The sequence below is a fragment of the Electrophorus electricus genome, chromosome 5, assembly GCF_013358815.1.
Source record: "Electrophorus electricus isolate fEleEle1 chromosome 5, fEleEle1.pri, whole genome shotgun sequence".
In the NCBI taxonomy this organism is placed as follows: Eukaryota; Metazoa; Chordata; class Actinopteri; order Gymnotiformes; family Gymnotidae; genus Electrophorus; species Electrophorus electricus.
The window spans coordinates 3,266,297-3,279,779 of record NC_049539.1 but is presented as its reverse complement, the minus strand read 5'-3'; the positions used below and the strand labels follow the sequence as shown (position 1 = coordinate 3,279,779).

The window sequence follows — 13,483 nt, the reverse complement described above, 5'->3', positions numbered from 1 at the left end:
TAAGTAAACACGTAAAAATGTACCCGGTCATTAACCTGCATCAGGTCGACTGCCATGGTATGTACATTAATTATTTTACTGTATTTGTAACGGTGAGCGGTAAGGAGGCGGATGCATGTGCGGAGAAGAGAGAGATTTATTGGGGGCAAATCCAGAGTCATAGAGCCAATACGGAGATTACGGGGATACATTATAACCAGGCAAACAAGGGAAGCAGGCTATGACATAGGCTAGGAAATACGAAGGGTAGGATAACAAAACAGGCGAACATAAACAATGGCTTTGAAACACAGACGGGCTTTCATATATCCACCAAACACAATGAACAGCAAAAACAGAGGGAATCAGACGGTTTAAATGCACGAACTTAAGGTAGAAACGAGGGTAGAGGTGTGAGCAATCAAACGAGGGGCGGAGAAAATGAAACTACGGCATGGAATTAAAATACACAAGACCGGGAAAACAAGAAACATGGAATCTGAGAGGGACTAATCGTGACAGTATTGTTTAAGTAAAGCCCTAAGTTGAAAGAAAACGTTTAATATGATGGAAGTATGTTTGCGTTTGTAACATGTTTGTCGGATTTGCCAAAAGTACACATACTGCTGGCAAAAAAAATCACATGACCTATTTCAATTCAAAACCAGGCTGTAAACTCTGCAATCCTGCAACAGTGGAGACCTGATTAATTTTTTTCTTTCCTCAGTGTGCAGATCCAATCTGCGAGAATGTGTTCATTGGGGTGTCCCTCTGACTCCTGCTGAGACAGCACCAGAACAAATCACTGGACCTCAGCCCCCCATCTTCATCAACAGTGAGGGAGAGGATGAAGGTCACCTACCTCCCTCACCTTTCCCAGAAAGCCCCCAGCATCAGAGTGAAGTCCTGATAGAGGATGTGCAGGAACAAGGTGAAGAGGATGAGAGTGCTGATGATGCTGATGATGGTTATGATGGTTATGATGGTGATGATGAGGATGATGGTGATGATGGTGATAATGATGATGGTGGTGATGAGGATGACTGGACTCCTCAGGACACGATATTGCACGTCTTTGGCCAGAGCCATTTGACCATTCAACTTCCAGAGGTTTCCACTCAGTTTGTCACTGATCTAGCTCTGGACAGCCTGAGAACACTCATGGAACCTGTGCACGAATATCTGCGCAGGAACAGAACAAACAGAAACACACAGATGAATCCGTGCACTGTTGGACTTCCAGGAGAGGCACCATCAACTAGCCCTACCTGCGCAGGCAGCAGCTCCGGTGTGTCAAATCCTTCTCAAGAAGAAGACGACGAAGTGAGGCTCATTTGCGCCATTCGGAGCGCCCAAGCAAATCAGCCCACGAGCCGCCCGACGTCTCCCGGGCCCTTTGACTGCATGGTGCCCGAATATGGCAGGGACCACCCTCTGCTTGCCATGAAGGCTTGGAGGGCCGATGCATGGGGTGCCAGCTTCGGGGCAGCAGGGGAGAACTACACACCTGGATGGTATCCAATTTACCATACTCCACCATCTACTGATGCCTCCAGGCCATCAAACACGGATTTAGCGGCGACGGCACAGACTGAACATGCTCAGCACAGCTCCGGGCCTGAAAACACTCCCAGAGATCCTGTTGAGGTCAGAGCTCACAGCTCCAGTGCTGCTCCTGCCGTGGGCCAGAGCGGCAGAAGCCAGAGGGAGCAAAGTAGGTCCAGGAAGAGGAGCAGAGAGGCGAACTCCCCGAGCTCCTCTCACAGCTCCGAGAGCGAGAGCAGCCCCAGCAAGATGAGACGAGAGAATGAACAGGAATGACAAGTCACTTCTCTCAAGCAATAATAATAAACGCTTATGCTTGCATTTTATTAGCCTGTGTTTTATTGGTTGTTTGACAGTCCAGCTCATTTTTTATGCTAAAAATATAATATCTTTAAGATATTTCTTTAATCACATCCAATACACTCCAAAGTCTTAGTTGATCACTAAGACATTATGTTTATTCCATGATTTGTCCAAAATTAATATACATTTTTCTTAGCTGATACATGCTAATCTGGGATATATATTATTTATTTTTGATGATCGTGAGAAATCTTTAGAATAAATGTATTCTTTAGAATACATGCGCAGCACCAGTCTGCCACAAGGGGGCATATGTGAGGGCGGAGCCTCATGATCATATCACGTTTAGGGAAAGTGTTAAAGAAGCAATTTGTAGGGGTATCTGTCAAGCAATGGTAATCAATCTCATAATTTAACATGTACGCCACTTGAGTACATCTACTGGATGGGATTTCCCTGTAAAACAGCAGGACCTGAAAGCTACTTGAGTACTACTACTTGAGAATTATGCTTGGCTAGTCTCTTTACTGAGTGTACTCAGTGGAACTGCGCTTGGTGGAATGTTTTTGCTCGAGCAGCATACGGAGAGCAATTACGGCAGATCCTTCTCTGGTACTGTTCTATCACTTTGAAGAGTTCCATGCATGTCCTCTGCACCGAGGGGAACACCTAGAGTGGTCAAAACAAATACAAAACACAGACCTATGAATGTTTAAGAAGTCATAAACCTTACAGTTCGGTCTAAAATACATCGCTTACTTTTAGCCGAATCCACCATTGGTCGGTTTGAGCATTAATACTTGTATCCTGACCTCAAGTTTGCATCAAGACATAAAACGCCTTTGATTTTTTTAGGTGTATAATGTGTCTATTGATGCTTCAGTCACACTCTACATTTCTTGATTCACCAGGGTCTTGTGTAATAAATTGAACATTGAGCTACATAATATTTTCCACTAAGTGTCCACTAGGTGACTTCTCTGAAGTGTCCAAAAACCTCTCCAAATGCACACCAAGTCATTAATCACTATACATCAAGTTTGCATGTTTCTTTCTGCTAAAACATCACAGTAAGTTACTTTAGTAAGTTCCACAACAATATTGGCTTCATAGCATCATTGTTAGCATCATTAGGGGAAAATATTGTCGCTAATACTGTAAATGCTGTAATACAGTAAACAAATGGTATACTTTCTCATTTATACTTACGATTTGTAGCAGGATTACAATTTTTTCTAGCAGTGAATGGAAACAGCCAGTGATTTGCTATGCAAACATCGAAGCTAGTCCATGTTAGCAGCCAAGCTAGTCTATGCTAGCAGCCAAGCTAGTCCATGCTAGCAGCAACCAAACAACTCCACATAAACGACAGCTAAAATAATGTTACTATACTATAATATTCTACTATAACCTCCCTTTAGATCAAGTCGCTTTAGGACAACTGCATTGAGCAAAACTCAACCTGTGGAGTTCATACAACCTTATCCGCATTAGAGAGAGAGATGCAAGGCCTTAGACACCATATGGGGGGTGAACAACACATCCAATATTGAGATAAGATCAAAATGTTCCCCCACCCCAATATAATGAGGTAAAGATACATTGATTCCACTCACTATCTTTGCAAAATGTTAGGAGCTGTCAATGTTCTCATCTGTTGTTGATGAGACCCTTATTATTGTAATACCGTAACAACATATCAGCACTGCTGACTAACTAACGTCTCTGACCAGCAGGAAAAAAGGTAACGTTAAAGTCAATACATCATTTTGCGCTGAAATTGTAATTGTATAAATAAATAATATTTGAGTAAAATGTATCAGTAATTCTATGTAGTGGAAACAAACATTTATTTGGTGAAAATGGGCCAATTTGCGAATACGAACTCAATCTACCATCACTACTGACGTTAGCTCTCATAACCTAGCTAAGGTAACTGGAAAGTTAATTAGCCACACATTCATGAAGCATCCACTAATGGTCACAGTCAACTTCAACTAACGGTAATGTTTTATATTTCATTATATTTGTTAGAAATCCCACGTGAAGTCTCAGTAATGTATCAGTCATTGGAGTGATGCATGTGAACATGTAGAGTAGCAGCTTTAATTTACTGTATAGACGTATAATATCCTGTGTAGTTGTACCTGCTTATGATAAATGGCATTTTTAGTGTCAGTTTGAAAAAGTGAAAATAGATTTCTATTAGTCATCTTTTGTCAGCTTTCATCCACAGTAAGTCATGAGTAAGGGGGAGGGTGACAATGACATGCAGAGGTTTTTTGGGCAACTTCAGAAACTAGAGAAGTAAGCTGTGAGAGAATGAGTACTAGTCAGATGATATAAGTACAGAAGAGAGTTCAGGAATTGAGTCAATGTTTCCTGACATTTACCAGTCAGATAAGAAATTGTCAGTAATCCATTCACGAGCATCATGGCAAGAAATATCAGTTGTTTACTGATAATATTTTTCCATGTTCACTCTGGTTCATTCAAAGTAGAGAGAGAGGGAGAGTATAAAGATGCTGACAGGTGAGGGACAGAAGGAGCAAATATTGATAGTGAAGAACTCTAGTACTTATTGTAGGGTATTGTTTATTGCACTTATTCTCTATTATAGAGCTTATGTGTGTTGCATTTCTAAGCTTCAGCGTTGATCCCTATATTTAAACAGCATTCTAGTTCAATGGTATCTTGGGCTCTATCCTACTGTACTGGTTAGGATGCATTCAGTGAGTAAATGACAAAGCATTTTTGTAAGTTGCACTGGATAAGAGCCGTAAATGCCATAAATGTAAATGTAAATGAAGATCTCATAATGCCATTACACTAGTCTCATCCTGATAAAATAACTAAATACATAACGAAAAATAAATGAGAGAAGAATAGATGACTGGAGAGGAGAAGAGAAGAAGTACCAGAGGAGAGGAAGAAAGACATGGAGAGCAGAGAAGAGGAGAGGAGAGGAGGAACAGAAAGGAGAGAAAAGATGACTGGAAAGGAGATCAATTCTAGGAGCGGAGGAGAGAGGGCTGGAGAGGAGAAGCCAAGTGTAGAGGATAAAATGAGAGTAGTGGAGACCAGATGTTGATGCTGACCCAAGTGTACTTGCAAGTAAACAAAATCATCCATTTCCTAAACCTTGTCCTTATATCATCTTGTTATACTTTATTGGTCCCTTAATAATAATAATAATAATAATAATAATAATAAGAAGAAGAAGAAGAAGAAGAAGAAGAAGAAGAAGAAGAAGAAGAAGAATTTAATCTCATGAGTTAGTGAATTCTCTGGCCCTTGAGGGGATTTGGTCCCCCCAATGTTCAGGTAATAGCTACAGCCTTGCTGTACCCTACTTCACATGAGGTTATTTTAATAGCTACAAGTGTGTATGCTAAGAAGCGCTCTGTAACAGCACGCGCCTGGAGCCCCCTTATCACGTGGTACGGCCCGCCATGTGCACGTGGAGTGTAAATTGTTTGCCTCTCTTCGTCAGGACTGCCCCGTGCGTGTTGATACGCACCCTTGTTCGTTTCATCAATGTATTTCAACCCCTGTGTGTGTACTTCGGTGTCGGTCGTTGTATCACGTTTGATGTTCGATATCATGTTCGCCTAAGTGTAGTGTCAGTGTTCTTTGTGTTTGTTTTATGCGCGTGCCGTAAGATGTATTGTTTCGTCATTAGTAATAAATGTCTGTCTTCGTCCCGAGACGTCTATGCGCCTTGCGTTCTAGAATGCTACACTTATTCTAGAACACTGATAGTTTATAAATTCTAATGTAATGTGCAAATAATTCAGTTGAGCAACGTGGGTAGGAAGGTGAAAGTAAAGACAGTTGAACTAGTTTATGTTTTCAAACTAAATAACTATTTAAGTAAACACGTAAAAATGTACCCGGTCATTAACCTGCATCAGGTCGACTGCCATGGTATGTACATTAATTATTTTACTGTATTTGTAACGGTGAGCGGTAAGGAGGCGGATGCATGTGCGGAGAAGAGAGAGATTTATTGGGGGCAAATCCAGAGTCATAGAGCCAATACGGAGATTACGGGGATACATTATAACCAGGCAAACAAGGGAAGCAGGCTATGACATAGGCTAGGAAATACGAAGGGTAGGATAACAAAACAGGCGAACATAAACAATGGCTTTGAAACACAGACGGGCTTTCATATATCCACCAAACACAATGAACAGCAAAAACAGAGGGAATCAGACGGTTTAAATGCACGAACTTAAGGTAGAAACGAGGGTAGAGGTGTGAGCAATCAAACGAGGGGCGGAGAAAATGAAACTACGGCATGGAATTAAAATACACAAGACCGGGAAAACAAGAAACATGGAATCTGAGAGGGACTAATCGTGACAGTATTGTTTAAGTAAAGCCCTAAGTTGAAAGAAAACGTTTAATATGATGGAAGTATGTTTGCGTTTGTAACATGTTTGTCGGATTTGCCAAAAGTACACATACTGCTGGCAAAAAAAATCACATGACCTATTTCAATTCAAAACCAGGCTGTAAACTCTGCAATCCTGCAACAGTGGAGACCTGATTAATTTTTTTCTTTCCTCAGTGTGCAGATCCAATCTGCGAGAATGTGTTCATTGGGGTGTCCCTCTGACTCCTGCTGAGACAGCACCAGAACAAATCACTGGACCTCAGCCCCCCATCTTCATCAACAGTGAGGGAGAGGATGAAGGTCACCTACCTCCCTCACCTTTCCCAGAAAGCCCCCAGCATCAGAGTGAAGTCCTGATAGAGGATGTGCAGGAACAAGGTGAAGAGGATGAGAGTGCTGATGATGCTGATGATGGTTATGATGGTTATGATGGTGATGATGAGGATGATGGTGATGATGGTGATAATGATGATGGTGGTGATGAGGATGACTGGACTCCTCAGGACACGATATTGCACGTCTTTGGCCAGAGCCATTTGACCATTCAACTTCCAGAGGTTTCCACTCAGTTTGTCACTGATCTAGCTCTGGACAGCCTGAGAACACTCATGGAACCTGTGCACGAATATCTGCGCAGGAACAGAACAAACAGAAACACACAGATGAATCCGTGCACTGTTGGACTTCCAGGAGAGGCACCATCAACTAGCCCTACCTGCGCAGGCAGCAGCTCCGGTGTGTCAAATCCTTCTCAAGAAGAAGACGACGAAGTGAGGCTCATTTGCGCCATTCGGAGCGCCCAAGCAAATCAGCCCACGAGCCGCCCGACGTCTCCCGGGCCCTTTGACTGCATGGTGCCCGAATATGGCAGGGACCACCCTCTGCTTGCCATGAAGGCTTGGAGGGCCGATGCATGGGGTGCCAGCTTCGGGGCAGCAGGGGAGAACTACACACCTGGATGGTATCCAATTTACCATACTCCACCATCTACTGATGCCTCCAGGCCATCAAACACGGATTTAGCGGCGACGGCACAGACTGAACATGCTCAGCACAGCTCCGGGCCTGAAAACACTCCCAGAGATCCTGATGAGGTCAGAGCTCACAGCTCCAGTGCTGCTCCTGCCGTGGGCCAGAGCGGCAGAAGCCAGAGGGAGCAAAGTAGGTCCAGGAAGAGGAGCAGAGAGGCGAACTCCCCGAGCTCCTCTCACAGCTCCGAGAGCGAGAGCAGCCCCAGCAAGATGAGACGAGAGAATGAACAGGAATGACAAGTCACTTCTCTCAAGCAATAATAATAAACGCTTATGCTTGCATTTTATTAGCCTGTGTTTTATTGGTTGTTTGACAGTCCAGCTCATTTTTTATGCTAAAAATATAATATCTTTAAGATATTTCTTTAATCACATCCAATACACTCCAAAGTCTTAGTTGATCACTAAGACGTTATGTTTATTCCATGATTTGTCCAAAATTAATATACATTTTTCTTAGCTGATACATGCTAATCTGGGATATATATTATTTATTTTTGATGATCGTGAGAAATCTTTAGAATAAATGTATTCTTTAGAATACATGCGCAGCACCAGTCTGCCACAAGGGGGCATATGTGAGGGCGGAGCCTCATGATCATATCACGTTTAGGGAAAGTGTTAAAGAAGCAATTTGTAGGGGTATCTGTCAAGCAATGGTAATCAATCTCATAATTTAACATGTACGCCACTTGAGTACATCTACTGGATGGGATTTCCCTGTAAAACAGCAGGACCTGAAAGCTACTTGAGTACTACTACTTGAGAATTATGCTTGGCTAGTCTCTTTACTGAGTGTACTCAGTGGAACTGCGCTTGGTGGAATGTTTTTGCTCGAGCAGCATACGGAGAGCAATTACGGCAGATCCTTCTCTGGTACTGTTCTATCACTTTGAAGAGTTCCATGCATGTCCTCTGCACCGAGGGGAACACCTAGAGTGGTCAAAACAAATACAAAACACAGACCTATGAATGTTTAAGAAGTCATAAACCTTACAGTTCGGTCTAAAATACATCGCTTACTTTTAGCCGAATCCACCATTGGTCGGTTTGAGCATTAATACTTGTATCCTGACCTCAAGTTTGCATCAAGACATAAAACGCCTTTGATTTTTTTAGGTGTATAATGTGTCTATTGATGCTTCAGTCACACTCTACATTTCTTGATTCACCAGGGTCTTGTGTAATAAATTGAACATTGAGCTACATAATATTTTCCACTAAGTGTCCACTAGGTGACTTCTCTGAAGTGTCCAAAAACCTCTCCAAATGCACACCAAGTCATTAATCACTATACATCAAGTTTGCATGTTTCTTTCTGCTAAAACATCACAGTAAGTTACTTTAGTAAGTTCCACAACAATATTGGCTTCATAGCATCATTGTTAGCATCATTAGGGGAAAATATTGTCGCTAATACTGTAAATGCTGTAATACAGTAAACAAATGGTATACTTTCTCATTTATACTTACGATTTGTAGCAGGATTACAATTTTTTCTAGCAGTGAATGGAAACAGCCAGTGATTTGCTATGCAAACATCGAAGCTAGTCCATGTTAGCAGCCAAGCTAGTCTATGCTAGCAGCCAAGCTAGTCCATGCTAGCAGCAACCAAACAACTCCACATAAACGACAGCTAAAATAATGTTACTATACTATAATATTCTACTATAACCTCCCTTTAGATCAAGTCGCTTTAGGACAACTGCATTGAGCAAAACTCAACCTGTGGAGTTCATACAACCTTATCCGCATTAGAGAGAGAGATGCAAGGCCTTAGACACCATATGGGGGGTGAACAACACATCCAATATTGAGATAAGATCAAAATGTTCCCCCACCCCAATATAATGAGGTAAAGATACATTGATTCCACTCACTATCTTTGCAAAATGTTAGGAGCTGTCAATGTTCTCATCTGTTGTTGATGAGACCCTTATTATTGTAATACCGTAACAACATATCAGCACTGCTGACTAACTAACGTCTCTGACCAGCAGGAAAAAAGGTAACGTTAAAGTCAATACATCATTTTGCGCTGAAATTGTAATTGTATAAATAAATAATATTTGAGTAAAATGTATCAGTAATTCTATGTAGTGGAAACAAACATTTATTTGGTGAAAATGGGCCAATTTGCGAATACGAACTCAATCTACCATCACTACTGACGTTAGCTCTCATAACCTAGCTAAGGTAACTGGAAAGTTAATTAGCCACACATTCATGAAGCATCCACTAATGGTCACAGTCAACTTCAACTAACGGTAATGTTTTATATTTCATTATATTTGTTAGAAATCCCACGTGAAGTCTCAGTAATGTATCAGTCATTGGAGTGATGCATGTGAACATGTAGAGTAGCAGCTTTAATTTACTGTATAGACGTATAATATCCTGTGTAGTTGTACCTGCTTATGATAAATGGCATTTTTAGTGTCAGTTTGAAAAAGTGAAAATAGATTTCTATTAGTCATCTTTTGTCAGCTTTCATCCACAGTAAGTCATGAGTAAGGGGGAGGGTGACAATGACATGCAGAGGTTTTTTGGGCAACTTCAGAAACTAGAGAAGTAAGCTGTGAGAGAATGAGTACTAGTCAGATGATATAAGTACAGAAGAGAGTTCAGGAATTGAGTCAATGTTTCCTGACATTTACCAGTCAGATAAGAAATTGTCAGTAATCCATTCACGAGCATCATGGCAAGAAATATCAGTTGTTTACTGATAATATTTTTCCATGTTCACTCTGGTTCATTCAAAGTAGAGAGAGAGGGAGAGTATAAAGATGCTGACAGGTGAGGGACAGAAGGAGCAAATATTGATAGTGAAGAACTCTAGTACTTATTGTAGGGTATTGTTTATTGCACTTATTCTCTATTATAGAGCTTATGTGTGTTGCATTTCTAAGCTTCAGCGTTGATCCCTATATTTAAACAGCATTCTAGTTCAATGGTATCTTGGGCTCTATCCTACTGTACTGGTTAGGATGCATTCAGTGAGTAAATGACAAAGCATTTTTGTAAGTTGCACTGGATAAGAGCGTCTGCTAAATGCCGTAAATGCCATAAATGTAAATGTAAATGAAGATCTCATAATGCCATTACACTAGTCTCATCCTGATAAAATAACTAAATACATAACGAAAAATAAATGAGAGAAGAATAGATGACTGGAGAGGAGAAGAGAAGAAGTACCAGAGGAGAGGAAGAAAGACATGGAGAGCAGAGAAGAGGAGAGGAGAGGAGGAACAGAAAGGAGAGAAAAGATGACTGGAAAGGAGATCAATTCTAGGAGCGGAGGAGAGAGGGCTGGAGAGGAGAAGCCAAGTGTAGAGGATAAAATGAGAGTAGTGGAGACCAGATGTTGATGCTGACCCAAGTGTACTTGCAAGTAAACAAAATCATCCATTTCCTAAACGTTGTCCTTATATCATCTTGTTATACTTTATTGGTCCCTTAATAATAATAATAATAATAATAATAATAATAAGAAGAAGAAGAAGAAGAAGAAGAAGAAGAAGAAGAAGAAGAAGAATTTAATCTCATGAGTTAGTGAATTCTCTGGCCCTTGAGGGGATTTGGTCCCCCCAATGTTCAGGTAATAGCTACAGCCTTGCTGTACCCTACTTCACATGAGGTTATTTTAATAGCTACAAGTGTGTATGCTAAGAAGCGCTCTGTAACAGCACGCGCCTGGAGCCCACTTATCACGTGGTACGGCCCGCCATGTGCACGTGGAGTGTAAATTGTTTGCCTCTCTTCGTCAGGACTGCCCCGTGCGTGTTGATACGCACCCTTGTTCGTTTCATCAATGTATTTCAACCCCTGTGTGTGTACTTCGGTGTCGGTCGTTGTATCACGTTTGATGTTCGATATCATGTTCGCCTAAGTGTAGTGTCAGTGTTCTTTGTGTTTGTTTTATGCGCGTGCCGTAAGATGTATTGTTTCGTCATTAGTAATAAATGTCTGTCTTCGTCCCGAGACGTCTATGCGCCTTGCGTTCTAGAATGCTACACTTATTCTAGAACACTGATAGTTTATAAATTCTAATGTAATGTGCAAATAATTCAGTTGAACAACGTGGGTAGGAAGGTGAAAGTAAAGACAGTTGAACTAGTTTATGTTTTCAAACTAAATAACTATTTAAGTAAACACGTAAAAATGTACCCGGTCATTAACCTGCATCAGGTCGACTGCCATGGTATGTACATTAATTATTTTACTGTATTTGTAACGGTGAGCGGTAAGGAGGCAGATGCATGTGCGGAGAAGAGAGAGATTTATTGGGGGCAAATCCAGAGTCATAGAGCCAATACGGAGATTACGGGGATACATTATAACCAGGCAAACAAGGGAAGCAGGCTATGACATAGGCTAGGAAATACGAAGGGTAGGATAACAAAACAGGCGAACATAAACAATGGCTTTGAAACACAGACGGGCTTTCATATATCCACCAAACACAATGAACAGCAAAAACAGAGGGAATCAGACGGTTTAAATGCACGAACTTAAGGTAGAAACGAGGGTAGAGGTGTGAGCAATCAAACGAGGGGCGGAGAAAATGAAACTACGGCATGGAATTAAAATACACAAGACCGGGAAAACAAGAAACATGGAATCTGAGAGGGACTAATCGTGACAGTATTGTTTAAGTAAAGCCCTAAGTTGAAAGAAAACGTTTAATATGATGGAAGTATGTTTGCGTTTGTAACATGTTTGTCGGATTTGCCAAAAGTACACATACTGCTGGCAAAAAAAATCACATGACCTATTTCAATTCAAAACCAGGCTGTAAACTCTGCAATCCTGCAACAGTGGAGACCTGATTAATTTTTTTCTTTCCTCAGTGTGCAGATCCAATCTGCGAGAATGTGTTCATTGGGGTGTCCCTCTGACTCCTGCTGAGACAGCACCAGAACAAATCACTGGACCTCAGCCCCCCATCTTCATCAACAGTGAGGGAGAGGATGAAGGTCACCTACCTCCCTCACCTTTCCCAGAAAGCCCCCAGCATCAGAGTGAAGTCCTGATAGAGGATGTGCAGGAACAAGGTGAAGAGGATGAGAGTGCTGATGATGCTGATGATGGTTATGATGGTTATGATGGTGATGATGAGGATGATGGTGATGATGGTGATAATGATGATGGTGGTGATGAGGATGACTGGACTCCTCAGGACACGATATTGCACGTCTTTGGCCAGAGCCATTTGACCATTCAACTTCCAGAGGTTTCCACTCAGTTTGTCACTGATCTAGCTCTGGACAGCCTGAGAACACTCATGGAACCTGTGCACGAATATCTGCGCAGGAACAGAACAAACAGAAACACACAGATGAATCCGTGCACTGTTGGACTTCCAGGAGAGGCACCATCAACTAGCCCTACCTGCGCAGGCAGCAGCTCCGGTGTGTCAAATCCTTCTCAAGAAGAAGACGACGAAGTGAGGCTCATTTGCGCCATTCGGAGCGCCCAAGCAAATCAGCCCACGAGCCGCCCGACGTCTCCCGGGCCCTTTGACTGCATGGTGCCCGAATATGGCAGGGACCACCCTCTGCTTGCCATGAAGGCTTGGAGGGCCGATGCATGGGGTGCCAGCTTCGGGGCAGCAGGGGAGAACTAGACACCTGGATGGTATCCAATTTACCATACTCCACCATCTACTGATGCCTCCAGGCCATCAAACACGGATTTAGCGGCGACGGCACAGACTGAACATGCTCAGCACAGCTCCGGGCCTGAAAACACTCCCAGAGATCCTGATGAGGTCAGAGCTCACAGCTCCAGTGCTGCTCCTGCCGTGGGCCAGAGCGGCAGAAGCCAGAGGGAGCAAAGTAGGTCCAGGAAGAGGAGCAGAGAGGCGAACTCCCCGAGCTCCTCTCACAGCTCCGAGAGCGAGAGCAGCCCCAGCAAGATGAGACGAGAGAATGAACAGGAATGACAAGTCACTTCTCTCAAGCAATAATAATAAACGCTTATGCTTGCATTTTATTAGCCTGTGTTTTATTGGTTGTTTGACAGTCCAGCTCATTTTTTATGCTAAAAATATAATATCTTTAAGATATTTCTTTAATCACATCCAATACACTCCAAAGTCTTAGTTGATCACTAAGACGTTATGTTTATTCCATGATTTGTCCAAAATTAATATACATTTTTCTTAGCTGATACATGCTAATCTGGGATATATATTATTTATTTTTGATGATCGTGAGAAATC

General features: G+C 42.0%; 3 protein-coding genes across 3 annotated transcripts; all 3 read left to right on the top strand.

The window, feature by feature from the left end:
* Positions 1 to 1,800, top strand: LOC118241436. Its single transcript, XM_035526433.1, has 2 exons — positions 1 to 57; positions 707 to 1,800. The coding sequence occupies exons 1-2, from the start codon at positions 18 to 20 to the stop codon at positions 1,798 to 1,800; spliced, it is 1,134 nt and encodes a 377-aa protein (XP_035382326.1). The 5' UTR covers positions 1 to 17.
* A 3,897-nt stretch (positions 1,801 to 5,697) lies between these two features.
* Positions 5,698 to 7,497, top strand: LOC118241435. Its single transcript, XM_035526432.1, has 2 exons — positions 5,698 to 5,754; positions 6,404 to 7,497. Exons 1-2 carry the CDS (start codon positions 5,715 to 5,717, stop codon positions 7,495 to 7,497), a joined length of 1,134 nt encoding a protein of 377 aa, XP_035382325.1. The 5' UTR covers positions 5,698 to 5,714.
* A 3,907-nt stretch (positions 7,498 to 11,404) lies between these two features.
* LOC118241434 lies at positions 11,405 to 12,886 on the top strand. The gene is made up of 2 exons (XM_035526431.1): positions 11,405 to 11,461; positions 12,111 to 12,886. The coding sequence occupies exons 1-2, from the start codon at positions 11,422 to 11,424 to the stop codon at positions 12,884 to 12,886; spliced, it is 816 nt and encodes a 271-aa protein (XP_035382324.1). The 5' UTR covers positions 11,405 to 11,421.
* Positions 12,887 to 13,483: the final 597 nt, after the last annotated feature.

Bases quoted from the DNA above. Each gene is read 5' to 3' on its own strand.
- LOC118241435 (XM_035526432.1), top strand. From the start codon at position 5,715: ATGTACCCGGTCATTAACCTGCATCAGGTCGACTGCCATG. The intron at 5,755-6,403 runs GTATGTACATTA...TTCTTTCCTCAG, and splicing joins GCATCAGGTCGACTGCCATG to TGTGCAGATCCAATCTGCGA.
- LOC118241436 (XM_035526433.1), top strand. From the start codon at position 18: ATGTACCCGGTCATTAACCTGCATCAGGTCGACTGCCATG. The intron at 58-706 runs GTATGTACATTA...TTCTTTCCTCAG, and splicing joins GCATCAGGTCGACTGCCATG to TGTGCAGATCCAATCTGCGA.
- LOC118241434 (XM_035526431.1), top strand. From the start codon at position 11,422: ATGTACCCGGTCATTAACCTGCATCAGGTCGACTGCCATG. The intron at 11,462-12,110 runs GTATGTACATTA...TTCTTTCCTCAG, and splicing joins GCATCAGGTCGACTGCCATG to TGTGCAGATCCAATCTGCGA.